Source organism: Dendropsophus ebraccatus, chromosome 11 (genome assembly GCF_027789765.1).
Source record: "Dendropsophus ebraccatus isolate aDenEbr1 chromosome 11, aDenEbr1.pat, whole genome shotgun sequence".
Lineage (NCBI taxonomy): Eukaryota > Metazoa > Chordata > Amphibia > Anura > Hylidae > Dendropsophus > Dendropsophus ebraccatus.
The window spans coordinates 41476387-41502014 of NC_091464.1; the positions used below are offsets into that span (position 1 = coordinate 41476387).

Here is a 25628-nt window from a genome sequence, read left to right on the forward strand (position 1 = left end):
CTCTCCCCCTGTATACACACACACACACCAGTCCTCTCCCCTGTATACACACACACCAGTCCTCTCCCCTGTATACACACACACACCAGTCCTCTCCCCCTGTATACAGACCCCCCCACACCAGTCCTCTCCCCCTGTATACAAACGCCCCCCCACACCAGTCCTCTCCCTCCTGATGCAGACCCCAACACACCAGTCCTCTCCCCTGTATACAGACCCCATACACCTGTCCTCTCCCCCCATATACAGACCCCACACACCAGTCCTCTCCCCCTGTATACACACACCAGTCCTCTCCCCCTGTATACAGACCCCACACACCAGTCCTCTCCCCCTGTATACACACACCAGTCCTCTCCCCCTGTATACAGACCCCACACACCAGTCCTCTCCCCCTGTATACACACACCAGTCCTCTCCCCCTGTATATTACTGTGGACATGGCAGCTTCCCTCCCTCTGCCTGTGCACAGTGAATGGTGCATCAGCTGACTGCTTCCTACTTCCTGCCTGTAAGGTGTCTCCATGTCTGCCCCTTCTGGTGGAGGCCCGGCCCCTCCAGCTGACATCACACTCAGAGGAGAGAATACAGTCCAGCATCTAGCACTGCGGAGGGAGACGAGCTCTGGATGCATTCTCCTCAGCGCTATGTCTGAGAACGACCTGCCCGACGTGGTGTGCCCGGACATGGCTACCGACAGCTCGGACAAGCCAAGGTTCCGGCGCTGCTATACGGGGCAGATGACGGTAGAGCCGGTGCTGTTCTTGGCCATGTTTTCTATGGCGTTGCAGGGCCCACTCACCACTCAGTATCTGTGGGAGCGACTGAGCGCTGACATCGGTTACAACGGGACCAAGAGCGAGGGCTGCACGAACAGCACCAACACCATGGAAAAGGTGAGAGACGATAGATGGGTAACACTGAGCAGCGGGTACAGATATATGGTAACACTGAGCAGAGGGCACTGATAGATGGGGTAACACTGAACAGCGGGCACAGATAGAGGGGGTAACACTGAGCAGCAGGCACAGGGGTAACACTGAGCAGAGGGCACTGATAGATGGGGTAACACTGAACAGCGGGCACAGATAGAGGGGGTAACACTGAGCAGCAGGCAGAGATAGATGGGTAACACTGAGCAGAGGGCACTGATAGATGGGGTGACACTGAGCAGCAGGCACAGGGGTAACACTGAGCAGAGGGCACTGATAGATGGGGTGACACTGAGCAGCAAACACACACTGGGCACAGATTGATGGGGTGACACTAAAAAGCAGGCACAGATAGATGAAGGGACTTTGAGCAGCAGGCACAGAAAGATGGAGTGACACTGAGTAGCAGGCACAGAAAGATGGAGTGACACTGAGTAGCAGGCACACAGTGGGCACAGATAGACGGGTAAAACTGAGCAGCAGGCACACAGTGGGCACAGATAGATGGGCTGACACCAAGCAGCAGACAAAGATATGGGGTGACTCTGAGCAGCAGGCACTGATAGGTGGGGTGACGCTGAGGAGCAGGTACAGATAGATGGGGTGACACTGAGCAGCAGGCACAGATAGATAGGGTGAATCTGAGCAGCAGGCACAGATAGGTGGGGTGACGCTGAGCAGCAGGCACAGATAGATGGGTAACACTGAGCAGCAGGCACAGATAGATAGGGTGACTCTGAGCAGCAGGCACAGATAGATGGGGTGACGCTGAGCAGCAGGCACAGATAGATAGGGTGACGCTGAGCAGCAGGCACAGATAGATGGGGTGACGCTGAGCAGCAGGCACACAGTGGGCACATATGGGTAAAACTGAGCAGCAGGCAAACAGTGGGCACAGATTAATGTGATGACACTGAGCAGCAGACACACAATAGGCACAGATAGAAGGGGTGACACCAAGCAGCAGACAAAGGTATGGGGTGACACTGAGCAGCAAGCACAGATAGATAGGGTGACGCTGAGCAGCAGGCACAGATAGATGGGGTGACGCTGAGCAGCAAACACAGATAGATGGGTAACACTGAGCAGAGGGCACTGATAGATGGGGTGATACTAAGCAGCAGGCACAGATAGATGGGGTAATATTAAGCAGCAGGCACAGATAGATGGGGCAACATTGAGCAGCAGGCACAGATAGAGGGGGTGACACTGAGTAGCAGGCATAGATAGATGGGGTGACGCTGAGCAGCAGGCATAGATAGATGGGGTGACGCTGAGCAGCAGGCACACAGTGGGCACAGATAGATGGGGTGACACCAAGCAGCAGGCACAGATAGATGGGGTGACACCAAGCAGCAGGCACAGATAGATGGGGTGACGCTGAGCAGCAGGCACAGATAGATGGGGTGACGCTGAGCAGCAGGCACAGATAGATGGGGTGACGCTGAGCAGCAGGCACAGATAGATGGGGAGACACTGAGCAGCAGGCACACAGTGGGAACAGATAGATGGGTAACACTGAGCAGCAGGCACACAGTGGGTACAGATAGATGGGTAACACTGAGCAGCAGGCACACAGTGGGCAAAGATAGATAGGTAACACTGAGCAGCAGGCACACAGTGGGTACAGATAGATAAGGGTGACACTGAGCAGCAGGCACAGATGGATGGGGTTACACTCAACAGGAGGCACAGGTAGATGGGTTGAAACTGACCAGCAGGCACAGATAGATGGGGTGACACCAAGCAGCAGGCACAGATAGATGGGGTGACGCTGAGCTGCAGGCACAGATAGATGGGGTGACGCTGAGCTGCAGGCACAGATAGATGGGGTGACGCTGAGCTGCAGGCACAGATAGATGGGGAGACACTGAGCAGCAGGCACAGGTAAATAGGGTGACACTAAGCAGCAGGCACAGGTAGATGGAATGACACTGAGCAGCAGGCGCAGATAGATGGGGTAATACAGAGCAGCAGGCACAGATAGATGAAGGGACACTGAGCAGCAGGCACACAGTGGGCACAGATACATGGGGTGACACTGAGCAGCAGGCACAGGTAGATAGGGTGACACTGAGCAGCAGGCACAGATTGATGGGGTGACACTGAGCAGCAGGCACAGATTGATGGGGTGACACTGAGCAGCAGGCATAGGTAGATTGGGTGACACTAAGCAGCAGGCACAGGTAGATGGGGTAACACTGAGCAGCAGGCACAGGTAAATAGGGTGACACTGAGCAGCAGGCACAGGTAGATGGGGTGACACTGAGCAGCAGGCACAGATAGATGGGGTAACACTAAGCAGTAGGCACATATTGATTGGGTGACATTGAGCAGCAGGCACAGATAGATGGGTAACACTGAGCAGCAGGCACACAGTGGGTACAGATAGATGGGGTGACACTGAGCAGCAGGCACAGGTAGATGGGGTGACACTGAGCAGCAGGCACAGATAGATGGGGTAACACTAAGCAGTAGGCACAGATTGATGGGGTGACACTGAGCAGCAGGCACAGATACATGGGTAACACTGAGCAGCAGGCACAGATAGATGGGGTGACACTGAGCTGCAGGCACAGATAGATGGGGTGACACTGAGCTGCAGGCACAGATAGATGGGGTGACACTCAACAGGAGGCACAGGTAGATGGGTTGACACTGACCAGCAGGCACAGATAGATGGGGTTACACTGACCAGCAGGCACAGATAGATGGGGTGACACTAAGCAGCAGGCACAGATAGATGGGGTGACACTAAGCAGCAGGCACAGATAGATGGGGTGACGCTGAGCTGCTGGCACAGATTAATAAGGTGACACTGAGCAGCAGACACAGATAGATGGGGAGATACTGAGCAGCAGGCACAGATAGATGGGGTGACACTAAGCAGCAGGCACAGATAGATGGGGTAACACTGAGCTGCAGGCACAGATAGATGGGGTGACGATGAGCTGCAGGCACAGATTAATGAGGTGACACTGAGCAGCAGGCACAGATAGATGGGGAGACACTGAGCAGCAGGCACAGGTAAATAGGGTGACACTAAGCAGCAGGCACAGGTAGATGGAATGACACTGGGCAGCAGGCACAGATTGATGGGGTAATACAGAGCAGCAGGCACAGATAGATGAAGGAACACTGAGCAGCAGGCACACAGTGGGCACAGATACATGGGGTGACACTGAGCAGCAGGCACAGGTAGATAGGGTGACACTGAGCAGCAGGCACAGATTGATGGGGTGACACTGAGCAGCAGGCATAGGTAGATGGGGTGACACTGAGCAGCAGGCACAGGTAGATGGGGTGATGCTGAGCAGCAGGCACAGGTAGATGGGGTGACACTGAGTTGCAGGCACAGATAGATGGGGTAACACTAAGCAGTAGGCACAGATTGATGGGGTGACACTGAGCAGCAGGGACAAATAGATGGGGTAGATGAAGGCACAATGAGCAGTAGGCACACAGTGGGGACATAGATGAAGGGACAATGATCAGCAGGCACACAGTGGGCACAGATAGATGGGTAACACTGAGCAGCAGGCACACAGTGGTCACAGATGGACGGGATGACACTGAGCAGCAGCCCCTTCCGCTTCTCCCTTCACTCCCCCTCTTCATCCTCAGTGCATGGAATAGCACTGTAAGCAAGCAGGGAACAAGGAGCAATCGCTTGTTCCTTAATATTGGGCCACGTAATAGGGCCCTAACCCCATTGTCATTGAATGGGGCTACTCCTCAGGTATTCCTTGCTGATAATGCTACGTGGGAGAGCTTTGTGGGACCAGGGTAGATATTCCCATCTGGGACATCTATAGCAGATCCACAGGAGAAGCCATAACTGTATGACTGACCTGGTTTCACTGATTTTGTAGGATACCTGTTGACCTTAGTGGGAGTTGCCTAAACAGCATAGCAGTGTGAGCTGCACTTTTCTGTAACTCAGAACAGTATAGCTAGTGGTGTTACATTGTTTATGTGACTCCTGTTAACCTCTATGGGAGCTACACAAACTGTGTAAAATAGTCTACTGGGCTATTTTTAGTTTCCTGACCACTTAAGCTGGTCAACTAATATACTGTGACATATATACTAGGTAAATGCAGAAGTGTAGTCAAACGACTACAGGACCGAAGACCAAATCCACACCAGAAACGATGAGCGCAGGAGTATATACAGTTTGCACACGGTGGTGCAGCCAAAGGTTATCCAAAAGTAGATGGCGTAGTAAATCAAAGTTCATTTATTGCAACGCGTTTCGGCCCTATATTATCTAACATGGGCCTTTATCAGCTATATACTAGGTAGTTATTTTATTTACGGTATTAAATTATACATAGATTGTTCCAGGATAGTACAACATGGAGCTCAGAACATGTGCCCTTTATCCTGTTGAGCACCATTGCAGTTGCATTATATCATCTGTAGGTTTCTGTTTAGATATGGAGATGTTTGTTTCCTTTTATCTTGCTGGAGGTATTAACAATCCATATGAAGCTGTATACACAGTATGATTAGGTGCTCACCTACAAGAAGTGGAAACAGTTTCCTGTAAGCAGTCACATGCCTTGTGGGTTCACGAAGAGAAGGACGTGATAAGGTTGTTGAGGACAGTCTGGGGAAGTGCAGCAGGTCTATCACTCTGACTAATGGGGCGATCTCCAGGAGCAAGCCAGCGCCGACCTGTCAGGTCAGCACTCGCTTGCTCCTCATTTCCCGCTCGCTCTTCGCGCTATTACACGTGCAGACACGTGCTCCTCATTTTTTTTAAACATGTTGAAAGACATTAAAAGACAATGATCAGCCGACATTGTGCATGTCGGCTGATCGTTGCCTTCTATTACACAAAGCGATTATCGGCTGTAATGGCCGATAATCGGTCAAATACGACCCATAGTAACTTTGTTTAATAGGGCCTTAAGGCTAGGTTCACACCAGCGTTTTACCCTCAGATACTGTCTCGTTTCTCTTTTCTGTTTTGATAACCGAGAAATGTGAACTAGGGGGTCTGTCAAACTCTTAGTACATTTTAATAGGCTTTTATAGTGCTCAGTTTTCATCAAATACGTCAGTGTTTCGTTTTTATGGACTGACACAAAATTTTTCATGTACAAATTTTTTGTCCGTGAAAAAAACGAAACACAAACAGAAAGTACACATCCTTTTTTTACATTATAGTCAACCATGACGGATTTAAACAGAAGGTATTTCCGTTAATGTCCGATTGCGAGTTAGAGTATAGCCACACTGGGTTTGAAAACCTTTTATCTTTATGTTAAAAGTATATGTTAAAAGTAACCATTACAAAACTGATCCGATAAATAGACTGCAAAAATACAGTGTGAATCAATCCCTATCAGTCATCAGTTTTTTTAATAATAATAATAATATTTATTTGTAAAGCGCCAACAGATTCCGCAGTGCCTATTTAAATATATGAATACAATACAGGTTATATTTATATTAAATTATACAATGAATAAATTAAAATATTAAAAGTACAGAATTAGAGACCTTCTCTCAAGAGCGTACAGACTAGGATGACTGGCGGTGACAAGGGCTTTATTTGTCGATGTTCCAGTCACTGTACATAGCATTTAAAAGTGCCTATAGCTGACTGGGCGGGCCAGTCACACGCCATTTTCTGAGCTCAGGTAGCAAGTACAAAGTAGATGGCACCAAAGCGGTTATAGAGAGGATGCAGAAGGGATAGCAGTGAGGGAGACGAGATTAGGAAATGTTATAAGTGCACCTGAAGAAATGAGTCTTCAGGGCAACCTTAATACTGGGGGTGTTGGAAATTAGTCTGAGCTCTTTGGGTAGGGAGTTCCAGAGAACTGGTGCAGCACGAGAGAAGTCTTGGAGGCGGGAGTGAGAGGTTCTAATTATAGAAGAGGTTAGTGTAAGGTCATTAGCAGAACGCAGAGAACGGGAAAGATGGTTGGTGGAGATGAGGGAGGAGATGTATGGAGCATTCACAGAAGTGAGAAACCAAATGGATGCTAACTGAAGCAAACTTATGTACTAAAGTCAGCTTTTCCTCAGTGTGCCCATGCAGCTTTTTGAAAGTTTTTCAAAAGACCGGTCAGTTTGACTCTTTATTACAGTATGGGACCGAAGATTGTATACAATCCACTCCAAGGATGCATTCGGAAAAGAATCAATGCTCACAAGGAGCCTGCCATCTACTGTACACAGTCAGCAAAGCCAAAAGTTATTTTGAAAAAAACAACACATTTTTCAGTCGGTTTGTTCATAAGTTTGTGCTTATCCCTTCATTTAATATGGACGGATCCGTTCATAAATGAGACAAACGCAGACGTGAGCCCAGCCCATTATTTTAAAGCTTAGTTCTATAGAACTGAGCTACCGTACCAAGCACATTACAAGATATATGGCACAATGCCTGGTAAACAATAAACGGATACAGGGCTTGCCCATGTGTAGTTTCCTCATCAGTGGGAAGAGAATGGGGAGCAGGGAAGGTAAGTATACATTCTCTTATTATTTTAGGGGAGGAGCATTGTAAGCTGTTTTCCTGGAAAAAAAATTTAAGCAAGCAGTTTGGGGCACATGTATAATGCAGTTTATAAGTTAATGATTATTGACTTAAGGTTATATAGTCTATTGTATATACTAATGTGAAACAAATATCTAGAGGTGACTGCATTAGTCAGGAGGTGACTGCATTAGTCAGGAGGTGACTGCATTAGTCAGGATCCTGTAATCTTTTGTTAAACACGTCATGGTGCTGTAATGCGGTATGCTGTGTTATACAAGTTTCCTAGTGTAAACCTACCCCATATACATTACTGTGCACCACACCTGCCCATAGGTTGTGCCTGAAGAGAGTGAGTCTGGGTAGCAGTACCACACACAGCCTGTGGATAGGGTTGAGGCTTTTTTTTTGAGAAATGTAGCCATGTTTTTTTGTGTTGGGCACTTGTGTAACCTCTTGTGTGGCCAGACAGTTCCTACAATGTGTTTCTCATCATGCCAGAGGCCAGAAGTCCAGGGGTTTTCCAGACCAAAGGTTTTTTTTAGTGTATGATCCTAAAATGAAAGTAAAAGACTTCTTCTATGTTCTCTATCTGTGCCTTTATTTATTACAGTTTTCTCTCAGTTCTCATGTCTTATGGCCTTGTGCATGGATACATGATGGCTCTCCGAGTCCCTTATTTTCTTTATCCAAGCACAGTCATACAGAAAAATCATGTAAAATCATAGGAACGTGAACCTATAGCAGGATGTGAGCACCATATTTTGGATCCATGGATCCAAAATACGACCATATAGCCATGCTACGTGGCAGCATCACATTGGAGACATTTTGCAGTCAGTGCAGTCAACAGTGTATTTCTATATTCACAAAGCAACATAAACCTTAAAAGAACCATCATATGTTGTGACTCTTGGCTCACATTGTATCCTGCTGCCAATATTAGTTCAGACCTGAGCAGCCTAATCCATTACCAGGGGCAGGCGACACATCAGAGGAACGCAGACTCTGTGTACTTTGGCCTTTACTGAGTCATTATATTGCAGGCCATATAGCTTGTTTATTACAATTGCTTTTGGAGGAAGAACAGCAGACTTCTCTCCACAGCAACCAGTCTCTTATCGGTTTTCTTCCGTCTGTTGCAAAGGTCCACATTAGAAGCCGATGTCTGAGTACTGAGCCAATCAGTGGCTGTAGCGGGACAGCGTACTGATTGGCTGAGCAGGACGTCCGTAACCCAGGGAGCGCGGGCAGTCTGAATATAGCCTTAAGCTGCATTCTTTGAGAAATGGTTTACTCCTTCAATAGCTGCCAGCCAAACATTTATATGTTCTGAATAGACAGCGTGGAGAAAGCTTTTGGCAGCAGCCCATGTCCCTGAATACCAAAGGGTCAGGCAGTTAAAATCCAACATGCTTTGTCATTCTCTCCCCCAACATCTTTTGTCTGGAGAAGAGTCGGATGGCTTCCCTACACATTAGACAGTCGGTCTATTGTGTACTTAGAGACTGAATAACTGTAGAACAGATATGAAAAAGCATGAGCAGATCCTCTCTGCATTTGTTTCAACTTTGTATATTCCAGTATAAAGCAGTGTTGGGAAGCGTCATTGTTACAGTCCTGCCAGCAAATATATCCATGATCTTTAAGGAGCCTGGAAAGATCAGGGTAATTTTCTGGGAGCTTAGGCCATCTGATACCTAGGATTTATCAGTCCCTGCTGTACGCACATCCAGAGCTCGCGATGCATTGGCATACATTGAGAGGAGATCTGGGTGTGTCTTCTTGCTTCTTGTATACACCATTATCCTAATGTTTTGTTGTGCAGGTTCCATCACGTGAACACAATTATTTTCTTGGCTAATAGCAAGTGTGACAGTAGCGTAAGCGTACCAGGAAAGCCTCAGGAAAGCAATTCCTTCATAGAACACTTATGTAACTCATTGCGTAGGTGTCACAAATAAGAGCTGATAGGCTTAGAACACCGTGTGGTTAATATTTGGCATCGGAGTAGCATTTAGCAAGTCCTTTTAACACTTTGTTGTGTCTGGCAGCTTAGATACGTATATAATAAATATTTTAACGGAGGATGCCTAGAAATGTTGCAGATTAAATGACTGTCTCCCAAATCAGTTACCCCTGCAAAGGTAGGCAAGTCTGTGACGTCATATTTACATCACAGGCTGAAGACCATACCTTAAGAGATCAGTACAGACATTTGCTATGTGCTACAACTTTATACATAGCTAAAAATCCTGAATTTGAAATCTCCGAGTTAGAGATGAAGAAATTTTCCGAAATCCAGGTTTGAGGTCTGATGGACTGGTTGTTTGATTCAGAAGTGCCCTTTTTGCCTGAAAAGTGATATATGACACTCTGGGGACTCGTAAACTGTATTCAAGCCCTTTTAGGCTCTGTATGGCCAAGCCTCTCGCCTTGTAGTAGTGAACCTAAGTTAGGGCCCGCATCTTAACCTGCAACCTAAGTTAGCGTCAGTTACCTAATGCTGCGTTTTTTACAGAGCGATAATTCGACCGATCTAACGATTTTAGAAGTAACGATTTCTTTTTATAACGATCAGCGTTTAGACGGAACAATATATTGTACGGAAAAATTGTTTTGCGATCACTTAAGCCTATCTCGCACATAGGTTAAATCGGTGAACGACTGTTTACACGGAATGATCTGCGATTTTTTTTGCGAACGACGATTTAAAAACATGTTGTAATATCAAAATGAACGATTTCTCGCTCGTCGTTTGATCGTTCGCTGCGTTTACACGTACGATTATCGTTCGAATTCATTATCGTGCAAATTAACGTGCACGATAATCGTTCCGTGTAAACGCAGCGTAACTCTGACTCTTCTGATCACTAAAATATAAGTTACCATTTTAAACAATTTAAATAAAACACATACCATTGAGGGAATTTATCATTGATTTTTCCCAAAGTGTGGTCTGGGCTTGAGTAAGATTGTGCAAAGATTTTAAGTTGACGCATTTTATAAATGAACTACCACTGCAATAGTCAAAGCAAATTTGACTTCTCCTTAAAGAGTCACTGTCGTATTTTTTTTTTTTTGCAGAAATCAATAGTCCAGGCGATTTTAAGAAACTTTGTAATTGGGTTTATTAGCCAAATCTGCCATTATCTGCATGTAAAAAGCCTTTTCCCAGTTCCCCCCCTCCTTCCTCTTTTTCATCCACTCTGAAAAATCTGAAAATTGTGACTTGTTGCAGGAGACGTACCCTGTCTGTTCTAGGGAGAGGGGAGGGGGGAGGAGGAAGGAGGGAGTTAGCCGGCAGCAGAAAGCAGATAACAGAGGATTACAGGCATGGAGCTGGGTGACAGCTGTAATCTGAGCTCAGACAGGTCACTGGTGATGGTCAGTAGAGATATCCCGTGAGGGATTTGTAGATTAACTCTTTGTTGTCCTGTTTTGGTCTTTTCTTTAGCTCTCTCCATAGGAGAACAATGAAGACAGGGGGGAGAGCTTCAAACTGCTTTTTCATGATAAAAATGCATTTTTCGGATAATAAACCCAATTACAAAGTTTCTTAAAATCGCCTGGACTATTGATTTCTGCAAAAAAAAATTCGCGACAGTGACACTTTAAGGAGTTTTAATAACCAAAATAACCAAATAAAGTCAATTTTTTTTGTGCTGTTTGTCCAAAAAATTGTAACAGATACACACAAATATACATACAATAATCAACCTATATTTTCTTCTGTATCTTATGAATTACAGAAGCAACTCCCAATTTTTGGGGGGTGTAGAATGTGTTTGGTGCATTGGTTATTAGAGATGAGCAAACCGGGTTTGGGTTCGAGTCCATCCGAACCCGAACGTTCGGCATTTGATTAGCTGGGGCTGCTGAACTTGGATAAAGCTCTAAGGTTGTCTGGAAAACATGGATACAGCCAATGACTATATCCATGTTTTCCACATAGCCTTAGAGCTTTATCCAAGTTCAGCAGCCACCGCTAATCAAATGCCGAAAGTTCTGGTTCGGATCGAGCATGCTTGAGGTTCGCTCATCTCTATTGGTTATGTCTCCTATAAAGGAGAAGATATTTTTCACTTGCAATGGGTCCATAGATGTACAGGCTAATCCAGCACTGAGACATTCCTACACAGCCCTTGCTGTTAAATTTGTACAGTCAGACAGAGATAAAGCATACAGTATCTCGCCTACGTATGTCTGTTTTGATCATTGGACTTTTATAACTGAATAATTTAATGTGGCGTTCTCCTCAAAACTGAGCGTGAGTCACCCACTTATTAGAGTGATAGCATGCAGAACACAAGAAAAATATGTTTAGCTTTTTAAATTAAGATTAAAGAAGCATTCCAGGATCATCTCCCCATAGAATGCACCGTCATTTCCAGTATTCCTGCAGTGTTGTCTGTTTCATGCCTATTTCAGATTTTGATCTGCATCAATCCCATAATGCATCAACACAACATCACATGGGCAGCTAGAGACAGTACCATCTTTGCCTGCTTTTAAGGACAATGTAATAATCCTCATCTCTATATGGGCGGGTTCACACTATGGAATTCTCGCGGACAATGTCCGCGGAATTCCGTCAGCTGTCCGCCTGCACATCTGGGCGCCTTTCCGCCGGCCCCATAGACACCATTCTATGGGCCGGTGTATTCCGCTATACGCTGAAAGAAGTGTCATGTCACTTCTTTTAGCGGATTGCGGAATACGCCGGCCCATAGAATGGTGTCTATGGAGCCGGCGGAAAAGCGCGTGCCCGTGCGGGCGAACTGCTGACGGAATTCCGCGGACATTGTCCGCAAGAATTCCGTAGTGTGAACCCGCCCTATATCTGTAAATAAGACAAGAGACTGTTTAAGCATACATTCAGGGAGGCTGAGTTGTCCTAAAAAAAACATTATAACTGTGTGACAGGACCAGTATAATCATCATCCGTAACAGTGATGGGAGTTTTTGTCTTCCTCTGTGGAGGGCTTGTGTATTACAGTCCATGCAGCTGCTTCATACAGGAAATTCTGGCTGAGAGCACAGAACATAATAAAAATTCATACATTACCTCCCCACGCTCCCTGCTGTTCTTTTTTGCTTCTTCACGCTCCTAGCAGCTGCCGATGCAACTTCAGAGACGTCTATTCGAGATGTGTAATAGGCTCAGTAAATGAGCGCTCGTTTTTTACAGTGATTTGGCCATCTAATACGGCCTTTAGATCTTAAAACTTTGGTAGATGAGAGAATTACATTTTTTTTATATATAAGGAAGATTACATTTCAAGTGTCTTAGGATACATTTTGTTAACAAATCTAAAATAATTGGTGAATACAATGAAACTAGGAAAAAAGTGGTGAAACTAGATTTAAAAAAAAGCATGAAGGCAAGAAGTTTATTACAGCACTATACAGTGTTGAGATGTGGGATTTCTAGAGGTCACAAAAAGAAGTGATGTCACTCAGTCATTCTTTATTTTGAGCAAAATAATGGAACAAAAAATAACGGGCAGGATAGGGGTTTGTTGCAGCTGTCTTAGTATGAAGCAGCACCTTGCTTTCCCAGCTCACATACACTGAACCAGACTCCATCCAAACCTATAAACAAAATTTACCCAAAATGCAACACTCTTAAAGCAATATCCCCATGGTTTACATTTAAAAGCGACTCTGTACCCACAATTTGCCCCCTCCTAACCACTCCAACCTTCTTATAGCTGCTTTTAATGCAAGATCTGTCCTGGGGTCCGTTCGGCAGGTGATGCAGTTATTGTCGTAAAAAACAACTTTTAAACTTGCAGCCCTTTGTCAAATTGGCGTGGCCTAGAGTACTAATGTACACCGCCTCTCCGTCCCTCCTCCCCACCCTTTTCACCATTAGGAATGCCCCGGGCAGGTTTTTTTTTTCCATTCATCACTTGTCTGAACACTGCACAGGTGCGTTAACGATCCAGCCCATGTGCAGTGTTCAGACAGGTGATGAATAGGAGAAATCTTTCCCGGGGGCATTCCTAATCATGAAGAGAGCGGGGAGGAGGGACGGAGGGCTGGTGCAAGTTTAATGCACAGACACTGTAAGCCACACCAATGTGACACAGGGCTGCAAGTTTTTTAGGACAATAATTGCATCACCTGCTGAGCGGACCACAGGGCAGATCTTGGATTAAAAGCAGCTATAAGAAGGTAAAAAGCAGTTTGTGGGGGGAAGATTGTGGGTACAGAGTCGCTTTAAACATAAAAGTGTTACAAACTTATCCTTTTCTTACACAGCATACAATCCTAATATATATTGTCAAAATAAATAGCACAGAAATACACAAAATAAACTGGAAAACAAGACCCACTATAGCTGCATAAGTCCAGCTCAGCCTCACCTGGCAGTAATCAGGGCAGTGCTCTATATAACCCAGCACCCCCTCCTCTCTGGTTACTCCCAGTAAGCTGTGATGCTGTCTGTATGCTGGTGGATATATTTTGGTGGGTAATGCTGAACTAGTCAGTCTGTAGAAATAACAGTGGATAGAGAGAGGTTTTGCTGGCCAGCAGAGAGAGAAAGTGAGAGGAAGACACAGTCACAGACAAACTCCTACATTATCCCCCCCACCCCCCAACATACAGCATATGCCAGTTATTGGGAGAGAATGGATAAAATGATCCCGCTTGTCATCGTTCATGTAAGCCCCCCTCCTCTCATAGACATACATAGTCCGCAGCACATCCCCGGTTTACATGGGGAGGTGTGCTACCAACACACAATTTAGAATTATTGTATGAAAGATGAGACCAACAACAACCAAGTTGACTCATTAGTCAGCTGATGGCTGGGATGTTTGCAGTGGTCAATGATCAGGAATGACTGTTCTTTCCCCTGATCACCTGCCCATGTTAATAGGCCTAAAGACCGTAATAGGCAGATAGGTAGTCAGCTGATGGCTGGGATGTTTGCAGTGGTCAATGATCAGGAATGACTGTTCTTTCCCCTGATCACCTGCCCATGTTAATAGGCCTAAAGACCGTAATAGGCAGATAGGTAGTTGTATTGCATGAACTAGTGAATTGGGCAATCAGTTGAAATGATTTACTTATGTGCTATAAGCTTGTGTTTCATCATGTGATCCTGAAAACCACCGTGACATCTGAAAGTGCTGATGGAAGAGTGTAAAGAGGGAAGATTCTGAGAGAAAGTAACCTATTTTGTCTGTTAGAATTTTATCTCAGATGTGGCCAGTGCTGATAAAATTGTGACTGCTACTTATACCACAGTAATCACTAACTTTAAGAATGCCTTCACACCTACCCGATCCGCAGCAGATTCATGCCTAAAGAGCACGTACTCGCAGCGGGATTGACATCCCACTGGGAGTATGTGAGTTAACCCCCCGCAGCCCGCCGCCGAGCTCATACATTATCGGCTCAGCAACGCGGCTTTACTTACCTGTCTATCCCAGTTTTGAAACTACCAAAAATCCATTTGTTTGGGGGGGGGGGGGGGTTGTTCTGTATTGTGTTTCTGTCTTTACTGGTTGAGCAGGTCCCAGAATGCAATGCTTTCCCTCAGCTGATCATCTTAGTCCCGCACCCATCACAATCAGTAAAATTAGTGCTGCACTTGCTTCTGGCCATTCAGAGATGGTGATCACTCAAGGGATTGGGGGATCCAGGCAAGCCTCCTGGGACATCACGCCCTGCCCCCTGTCTGCATCATCAGCCTGTGCTCAGCAAACACACACAATGTGAGACAGAGGCATGGAAGATTTGTCCCCTAAGGTGGGAGAGCAGTGGGAGCAGGACACAATGTGGATTGGCACAAAAGCCATTTTTCTTCACTTCTTTGATTTCTATCAGCTACCAGTGTGGCAGAACTGCACAGATAAGGTAATACATTGTATAGACACATCTCTCTAAAACTGAACTTCTTGTATTTCCTCCCTCTAACAAACCTAAACCCGACATTTCCCTCTCAGTCTGTGGTACTAGCATAACTCCTGTGCATCAGGCTCGATGTCTGGGGGTCATGCTAGACTCTGATCTATCCTTTACTCCCTATATCCAAGCTCTTACACGCTCCTGTCATCTACATCTCAAAAACATCTCCAGAATCCGTCCATTTCTCACCATTGACACTGCTCAGACTCTGACTGTCGCCTTGATCCATTCCCGTCTTGACTACTGTAACTCCCTACTAATCGTTCTTCCTTTCTCTAAGCTTTCCCCTCTCCAGTCTATCCTGAACGCAGCAGCCAGGCTCATCTTCCTCTCCAGCCGCTATACCGACGTCTCCCCCCCTGTGCCAGTCACTGCACTGGTTACCCATTAAATATAGAACACAGTTCAAACTCCTCACCCTCACCCATAAAGCTCTCCACAACTCTGCCCCTCCATACATCTCCTCCCTCATCTCCACCTTCCATCCTTCCCGTGCTCTGCGCTCTGCAAATGACCTCACACTAACCTCTTCTTTAATCAGAACTTCCCATTCCCGCCTCCAAGACTTCTCTCGTGCTGCACCAGTTCTCTGGAACTCTTTACCCAAAGACCTCAGACTTATTTCCAACATCCCCAGTTTTAAGCGTGCCCTAAAGACCTATCTCTTCAGGCGTGCTTATAACATTTCGTAATCTCGTCTCCCTTTGCTATCCCTTCTCCATCCTCTCTATAACTTCTTCGGTGCTAGTTACACTGTCCTTGTCATCTGAGCTTAGAAAATGGCTTGTGACTGGCTTGCCCAGCCGCCTATAGGCACTTAGAGAATCCATGTACAATGACTGGAACATTGACAAATAAAGCACTTGTTGCCTCTCGTGTTACTCCCAGTTATCCTAGCCTGTAAGCTCTTGAGAGCAGGTCTCTAATTTGTTGTTGTAATTTATTCATTGTATAATTTAATATATAACCTGTAATGTATTTATATATATTTAAATAAGCGCTGCGTAATCTGTTGGCGCTATACAAATAAATATTATTTATTATTATTATTATTATTATTATTATCTATATAACTTTTAATGTACTTTTAATTGAAAACAAGTTTTTCTTATCCAGAGTTCCCCTTTAACGCACATACTCCCAGCGGGATGTTAATCCCACTGCAAGTATGTGCTCTATAGGGATGAATGGGACTGGATCCGCAGCGGATCTCGCTGCGAATCTGCAGCGTGAAATCCGCTGCGGATCCGCTAGGTGTGAAGGCACCCTAAATAGGGATTTTGTCAAATTTGTCCTAGGGAAGGGGGAAAATAAAACATATACTCACCCCACTAATGGTTCCAGCTGTACTAAGTATCGGAGATGTCACTGGGGCACCTCTGCAGGGAAGGAGCTTCAGACAAAGTTACAAAAACCTTGAAAGTCCATTTAATAATTACCCTACTGGTTGTTACTACATTAATACTCTAATTGCATACTTTATGTATATAAGTGTCGGCTTAAGTGTTGAATGAATCACACAATTGCATGACATACATAATAGATATGTCCTTTATAAATGTCCTGTGGGATTGTATATACAGTCACGCTGATGGAGGATTTAGCTGGTAGTAAAGTCATCTGTGGAGTACGCCTATAGTGACACACATGGAGTCAACATACTTTAAGTAGGGATACAGGATACAGTGAAAAACACTTTTTTTCCCTTCTTTTTTCCTTACACAGAGGCTAGATGTTTCATGATAGTCTTAAGTGATATGTCACACGCAGTACACACAATTGGGAGGGGGGTGGTCTGGGGGGCATGATCAGAACTGCCTGCACCAAAATCAGATGGCATACATGACTTATAATGTGTGTAAAGGGTCTTGTACATGGGCTGATGTTACAAATGAAGAAACCACCAAAAGTACTTGAAAATCATGACATTTATTACAAAAATGCAGAAATAAAGTGTGTGTGTGTGTGTCAAGGAGCTTTGCGCTAGGACTATATAGTGTCTAACTATAGCCTAGCAGTTTTGGACATAGAACTGATCAGTACTTTTTGAATGTTTTTTCATTATGTTATTGAACTTTGGTACATTGTTTCTTCACATATTTCCTGTTTGTAGGAAGTGGAATCCCTAACATCGCACTGGAGTCTTTACTTGAACTTGAGTGGGTTACTGGTCGGCCTCTTCTCTGTGATGATGCTCGGCCCTTGGAGTGACCATGTGGGACGTCGCCCAGTACTCATGATTCCATTCATCGGACTAACATTGCAAGTTGTCGTCTACCTTGTGGTCATGTACCAGAAACTACATGTTGGTTACTTATTGCTTGGACGCATTGTTAGCGGCATCACTGGTGATTTCAACTTGATCCTTGCTGGCTGTTTTGCCTACATAGCAGATATCACGGATCGACCATCACGGACATTCCGGGTTGCCATCTTGGAGGCTTGCCTTGGAATTGCTGGAATGATAGCCAGCATCATTGGTGGACACTGGCGAAAAGTGCAGGGCTTCATTAACCCTTTTTGGCTAGCCTTCGCTGTGAATGTTTTTACAGCCCTCTATGTTTATTTTTGTGTAAGGGAATCGGTGAAGGACAGGAAGCCATCGAAACTGTTTACAGTCAGACATTATCAGTCCATTTTTCATCTCTTTACTGCGCCTGGAGAGAACGGACGACGAAGCAAGCTTTGCCTATATTGTTTGGCTCTCTTGCTGGTGGTGACTGTTCACATGGGGGCCAAGGACTTGATGGTGATCTACGAGCTCAGCTTTCCCCTGTGCTGGGATTCTGACTTGATTGGCTATGGATCAGCAGCAGAGCACCTCACGTACCTCAGTAGCCTGGCAGGGTTACGACTCTTCCAGTTGTGTCTGGCCGACAGCTGGGTGGCAGAGATGGGCTTCTTATCGAACATCTCAGGCCTGGTGGTTTTCTCCTTGGCTGTAACTACTCCAGTTATGTTTACAGGTGACATACTATTTATTTATTTATTTGTTTATTTATTATTTATTTATTTTTTGAATAGTCCAGGCATTTGTTGAGTACTTAACGATCTACATAATGGTATAGATCAGTGTTCGTAATTTTTAGCAAATGAAAAGAAAGTATGATTAGTGGCTAATACTGTATTTTCTAATCCAAATGCACCAAAGCCTGCAGCACATGTCATAATTCTCATTTTATGCGTTTTAGACACTTTTTGACCTTTACTAGACTTTTTTTAAATGTGGCTAAGGGGATCGCTAAAATACATTCATTAAAGGGGTTTTACAGCAAAAATCAACTAATTGCCTTTCAATAGCCGATCTGGACACTGCTAGAGCAGCTGATTGGCTGGGTGGGCCTGCAAAGTCACGGGTCTAGAATGCAGAAATGGCCACACAGCGGGACAGAGTGATAAGATACCAATGGTGGAGTGTGGGCCAGGGAGGTAAGCCTTTACACTGTCACAGTTTTCTAGTAATTTGAAGGGAACCTGTCACGCTGGAGACTGGAACATAAAGCACCCTATCCCATAATAAAGAGTTTCATACTTACCTTCTCGGTCCCAGTGGCACTCTGGATACTAATCACTTTGCTGAGAAATCCCTGCTTCTTCACGCTCATTATGCTAATGAGCAGAGATGAGTCTAGCATCCATGGGAAATCATACCACTGTGATTTCCTATAGACGTCGGATTCCTCCTCTTAGAATAATGAACGGGATGAAAAAAAGCAAGGATTTTAAAAAGTGCCATCCTCATCAATATTATTTATGAATCTTCATTGGGTAGATGTCAGGTGTCCTGATTTTAGGAAGAGACCATTCCTTCTGGTGTCCAGTTATAGATTCCTTCCTTAAGCTAACTAATACACACAGTACCTTAAAGGGAACCAATGAGCCCAATTGGGCTGATATGGTTCCCAGGAGCGCTGTATAAAGCTCCTGCAGCAGCTGCGGCTGCACCAGAAGCTTTATACCTGAGAGAAAGAGAGTTATATTCTCCGGGCGTGTGAAAGGCACGGGCAGGAAAGTAGTCATCTGGGCTGCTCCCTGCCTGTATCTAGTCACTGCACTCTGCCTGTCGGCGCAGGCTGCCTGTCAGGGAACCATATCAGCCCAATTAGGCTGATTGGTTCCCTTTAATATATCTTTCCAAAAAGGCAGAAAGCCAGGCAGAGTTGATGTCCCATAGGTATAGTACTGTATATAACAATATACTGTAACTTGATAGAACAGTTGTAGACCTTGATACAGTTTATGTCCGGTAAGAAGGTCACAGTAAGCTGTAAAGTCTTAATTACCTAATCTTTCTGAAGATTGTTTCACTTATTCTCCTGTTGACTTTCCTCTACCACCTCTGTATCCGTTTCTTCACTGCTATTCACAGGTTAGCGACAATGTACACAATACCCTGAATGTGGTTTCATAACCTACATATTACACATTAATAGATTGGTAAAGGCCATGATCTCATAGTCCTTCTAAACCCTTTAAATGCTTTCTATGATTGTATTATCCTGCGCCATTTATTGTTTAGATCACATCATTCTAAGTTCATAATGGTACATTTAACTGATGTAATTTACTACAGGCTGTAAGTGAATCAGTTCAGAACTAATCACATTTGCTCTAAATTTCCCCAGAATGTAAAATCAAAATTTGGGGGAATTTTAGAAGAATAGTGTACAGAAGCAAGGACTGCTGTCAAAGGCTGAAAATCCTGGTGTTGTATTCCAAGTGGTAAAGCATACACTCTATGCCTTGTGTCTTAGTTAAAAATCTTACCCAGAAGTTAGCACTATTGTGGATACCATAGAGCTGCACATAAAGTACTGTATGTACAACAGTCTCTGCTCCTGTATACTAAGCAGCTGTACCCAACAAAGCTCATGAGTACAGCTGCTCTGTGTACTCTACAGGAGCAGGGACTTCTGCTTATGACAGGTGTCTCTGCTTCTGGGAGGCCCTGCTAAATCCCAAACGGCCATCAAATGTACACTAAATTCAACAACTGTTTCAAGCATATAGAACCAAATCTAACACTTAAAACCTTTTTATCACTTCTTCTCCAACGTTCAATCCTTTTGTAATCTAATATTTTCATATGTGTTAACAGTGAACAGTTTACTGTGATCTGCAGATATGCCAAAGTTTTTGGCCACTTTTAACTGCAGGTTTTGCTGAACAGGGGACAATATTGTGAAAAGAACGCAATCTTTATTGATTGATGAGCCGCGTCATTGTCCGGTAAACCATTCTTGGCAATATGCAATAACATGTTTTGGTGCATTGGGGAAGGGAGGGGGCTTACGATATTTGCCGGAGAAGAATTTCCCGGATTCAGCAATACCAGCAGTTTATTGTAGCCTAATGGGGGGTTTTCAGGGGAGGCCTATTGTTGGCATCTCCATAGGACAGGTCATTCATAGCTGTTTGGCAAGGTGCTGACATGCTACACCCCCACTGGTCAACTGTTCTGCACAGCCACGGTGTCTGAATATAAATACTGTATGGAAGCTTTGGATCTGTACCTTGTGTAGTGGTGGTGCTATGTTACTGTAGCACAGCTCCTATTGAAGGGAATGGGAGCTACACTGCAGTAACCTGGTGTCACCACTAATCAATGTACAGAGCCAATGCTTCCAGCTCTATACACTGTGATGGCTGATCTGTGGGAGTGCACTGATCAGCCACTGATGATGGATGAGCTTAACAGCAAAGCCTTTTAAAATTCCCTTTGTAAAAAATGTTTGTGGCCGTGATTGTGAGTTATAGCAAGGCAAAGCAAAGCAAGGCCACTTCCCAGCCCCCCCCCCCCCCAATGTGACCGATTACAGGAGTCGGGCTACAATATCATCCTTGGAGCCCATCTCCTGCTATCAGTTGCATCAGGCAGTCAGACAGGGATGGAACACACTGTCCCACTGCACCCAGCTATAACGCAGGTTTGCAGTCTGAGATCCAGTGCCATGCACAGTTTTAATATTTCTAGGAGACCTTTGAAAAGTTTGTACAAATGGCAGTACAGCTTTGGGAATAATAATAAGTAGAATCAGTCCTAACGCTGTCCCCGGTGACACCCCACAAGTAATGGTGACCAAATCTTAACCCAGTGGGAGGGGGAGGTGCTCATATACATTGTACACTCTGATCCCCGACAGGCTGGGAAGATGTGACATGATATTATGCTGACAAACACATTAGTGAGAAATCTGCAGATGGAAGGCAGTGCAGCTGTAGAGAAAACTGCTGAGCACACAATGTGGTTTTCCTGCCCTGGTCTGCTACAGGAGTTATAGTGTTAAAGTGAAGCTGCTCACATACATGAAGGCCGAGCTGTTTACTGTGTAGGTCGGTGGTAAATAAAGCTCTGCCGTAACCTGTTCAGCCTGTTTACGTAAATGGCTCACCTCTTCAATCCCCAGCGCAGAAGGAAAGAGAAGTTATTAGGGCAGTATGTATATAGAGGGAACTAGGGCAGGATTAGCACATACACATTTATTCACCTCCCATTAACCTTAATAAATATGCATGCACTAAGCTCTAGGCTTTCCCTAGTTGTGGTGGCAGGCAGCCAAAGTATTCCACTTAATGACATTTTCTCACCATTAACACTTTCCTCCCATTTTGTACATCATACACTTATCCGGTCTTTTCTTGAACAATGTCAATGGTGGGGCAAGCAATTTATTCTCACTTCGACAATGTTTGGTAGCCTCATAGAGATTGAATGGAGCACCATCTAAGCTTTACTGCTACCTCCCCATATGTAAGGGGAAGGTTGATCTCAAATCTCAGGGTCAGTGGATGTCCCAGGGATAGGGAATAAAGTTATAGGGGTAACTTTTGATGTTGGGGTAACCCCTTTTATTATAGTAGCTAAATAGTGTACAATGTAAAAAAGTATAAATGAAAAAATATATAAGTGTAAATAATCTCATCTTTATCTAGTTTCATTGCTTGTCTTGTAGGTTATGGTTTAAGGTTCTTCTCCATGGCAACTACTCCAATTATTAGATCCAAGCTGTCTAAACTGGTGGAAGAGAATGAGCAAGGTAAGAGGACATGTGAAGTCATAAGACTGTTGTTGGAGGAATGGTCAGCGTAGAGATGTGTAGCAGCTATCGGAATCTAGTGCTGGTTACCTACAGAGGGAAGTCATCTATAGTCCAGCTACCTGCCTCCTATTGAGGGAGTCAGCTATTAGGCTTTCTATATGTCAGTGGATTTCTGGACTCTGGGATTCACTGACAAATTCCCGCTTACCCTATGGTAGAATGGTCAGGACCATTGAACTGTAGAAAATGTTTTCTTCTGTTTTACTAGGCCTGACTTATCTGCACTGTTTAATGTGTAACACCTCAGAGGACAAAGGTTTACCTATCCCTGGTAGCCTTTGCCATCACTGTTCTTTTCTTATATTATGCATCATAGCAATCCACAGCCAAAACAAGAAGTGTAAGTGTTGTGGGGTGGAAGTTTTCTAAAAGGAAGATCAGAAACCAGCTTGGTCATCATAAACCCCCTCCAGATCTGCTGGAGGAAGGAAAATCTAACCATACATGGGGCCTTCCTTAGCCGCCATTCAAAAGCATGGTCAACCATTTAATAGGTGGAGCGGCACCTATTCCACCACAAAATCCCGCCAGCCTCCGTGTCATACTGGCAGTCTATGGGAGGCCTTGCACACCTCCTCTCTCCACTCGGAAGAATTGACATGTCTATGGGAGGTGCAAGCCCTCCCATAGACTGCCATTGTGTCAAAATATGGCAGTAGTTTGGCACATAATTTGTACTGTAAACGGTTTGTGGGCTATAGCTTTTATTGTGGCAATGAACACATAAAAGGGCCCAAATGCAAAAATAAGCCTGTAAATGCAGCCATATTTTCAGGCTTAAAATGAGCCTTAAAGTCGTGTATAAGCATAGCCTTAGTCTCTTGTAGTTATCACTTCAGGGAGGTTAGTTCTAGTATGATTTATATAACCTTTAAAATATGTTCTGAAATTGTAACTTCCATGTTTATGGGGTCTCTTCCGCAGGGGCGTTATTTTCTGTGGTTGCGTGTGTGGAGGGAGTCTCTTTCATCTTGGCCACCAGTATCTTTAATTCTCTGTATCCAGCTACACTCTACTTCATGAAAGGGTTCACCTTCCTGTTTGGCGCCATTGTTCTGCTCATCCCAGCTGGAATCATTGGGTAATGTTTTTGTACTACATTTGCCTTGATTCTGAGTAATATACTGTGTGTTCATCTATGTGTGTATATTATTTTACCATTCCCATATGAAGCTTTTGTGGCATATCCACAGGAGCCTTATTAGCAAGAGGGAATCGGCTGTTTATTGCAGCAGTCTATGAAGAGCAGGGAATTATACTGATACGTGATGGTGCCATAGGTGGGGCTCTCACTGATGATAGCTGAATACTTCTATAACAGTGCCTCTTTGACAGGGGAGCATTGACACTTCACTTTACAGGTGGGAGAGACCTAGAAACAGGCTGGATGTAAACAGTAAACTTCTAGAAATACAGTGACGTGTGAAATGGCTACATACGTGATATAGACATATGTACCTGGTTCCACATTGTCCTTGTCTTCTACTGATATCCGCTACGTTTCTTACTGTTTCCTTCCGCATTTCCACATTACCTTTCTTGCACTCTAGGATGAGACATATTTACATAATCTTCCTTTACCAGTATGGGTCAGTAACCATTTTATTTATTTATTTATTTATTTTTTAACAGGTTGATCGAAATTTGTGGCCAGAAACCTATGTACAGCCAGTTTGCAGAAATCTCCTGACGGCCTTAGTGCAACATATTACACAACTGAAGAGGATTAATCTACTGTGAAGGAGTTGGGTTATGGACTGTGTGATGCCAAGTGTCGCTGGTGATAGATTTAGCCCCATCAGGGACAAGCACTTGAAGACCTTACAAATTAAACCTTTATATTAATCTTTACCATACGTACAGCCTACGCTGACGTGTAAGACACTGACACTGTAGTTCCTGTGCGTAAAGGTTTAACTATCTACGGGCCAGAAGGTCAATTTCACAAGTCAAGCAAAACTACCTGCTATAACCTGTGCAGTCGTGTATCTGGGCCATAAAGAGCAGCCTGACACTTGGTGTTGTAGGTGAAACTAATAGTTGCCTGACTGTGCATAGTGATGAGCACCCCATACATTTGTCACAAGCCCACCTCATAGTACTGATAGCGCAGAGCTGTGTATGTTTAGTTGCTGGGAATCTGCAGACAAGCCATGTGCATGAATCTACTGCTGCTAAGACACTTTACATACTTCACACTATAGATGAATTGACTCCACATACAGATGTAGCTGAGCTAAATATGTCATTGAATCACATTGCTAGTGAACCATACAGCTCTGAATTAAGGTAATGCAGTAGGTATATCTGCAGTGTTATGGCACACGTTACCTCAATATTGTACAACATGAAGCATTGTATCAAATGACAAACCCTGTTTTACTGTGTCTTAAAGCAATGACAATTTTTTATTTTCTTTTTTCATCTTTTTTTATTTTCTTTGTGTTTGTTATAAATTAATATCTCTGATGTTCTGTAAAATAAAGCAGAGACTCTTGGACAGTCTACTCATACACCCATATCTATTACCCTGCATGGCCATGATGCTGTCATACAGTGTGACTCTTCCTGCCATAGTGCACTAAGGTGACACACTTTTGCAGTAAGATGTGAATGTTTAGGTCATGTTTGTGATCTCTGCTTAATGTATATGGCGGGAAAAGCTCCCCAACGTACATACCAATTGTGTCCATAGAGTTCCATTAAACCGATGACAAACAACCGAGCCTTATTGTCTTGAGTTGGACCAATATACATAAGTACACCTTAAAAGTATTAAATAGTGTACACTACACTAATTCATATAATGGTAGTTAGTAAAAAAAAAAAAAAGGTATATAGTGTAAAACTTTTATTTTTGTCTTATACAATGGAACTCTATGGGTAATGTAGCATGACGTGATCTGAACAGAGCTTTGATATACATTTATCTCACTCTATATGATAACATGTTCCATTAAATCCTCTGCCAAACCTGCATAGACTTTTTGTGGTGGATGTGTCATATACTTATTTTAACACATGGGGCGCATTAGACTGGGGTGTTAAGCTTTATGTAGAAAAAAAATACAGGCTACTGTGCATGTAAAAAAATAAACTACAGCACGCCCACCTCACCTGGTCCAGCGCTGCCCCTCTGGTCTACCTCAGCGGCTTTGTTTACTTCCGCAATGACAC

At 44.4% G+C, this 25628-nt stretch overlaps 1 protein-coding gene across 1 annotated transcript; it reads left to right on the forward strand.

The window, feature by feature from the left end:
* Nucleotides 1-533: 533 nt before the first annotated feature.
* SLC46A1 (solute carrier family 46 member 1) lies at nucleotides 534-25424 on the forward strand. The gene is made up of 5 exons (XM_069945729.1): nucleotides 534-896; nucleotides 17465-18317; nucleotides 22305-22388; nucleotides 23376-23532; nucleotides 24084-25424. The coding sequence occupies exons 1-5, from the start codon at nucleotides 648-650 to the stop codon at nucleotides 24139-24141; spliced, it is 1401 nt and encodes a 466-aa protein (XP_069801830.1). The 5' UTR covers nucleotides 534-647; the 3' UTR covers nucleotides 24142-25424.
* Nucleotides 25425-25628: the final 204 nt, after the last annotated feature.

Excerpts from the sequence above, each read along its gene's own strand:
- SLC46A1 (XM_069945729.1), top strand. The coding sequence starts at position 648 with ATGTCTGAGAACGACCTGCCCGACGTGGTGTGCCCGGACATGGCTACC. Across the intron at positions 18,318-22,304 it reads TACTCCAGTTATGTTTACAG|GTTATGGTTTAAGGTTCTTC; the intron begins GTGACATACTAT and ends CTTGTCTTGTAG. Across the intron at positions 22,389-23,375 it reads GGTGGAAGAGAATGAGCAAG|GGGCGTTATTTTCTGTGGTT; the intron begins GTAAGAGGACAT and ends TCTCTTCCGCAG.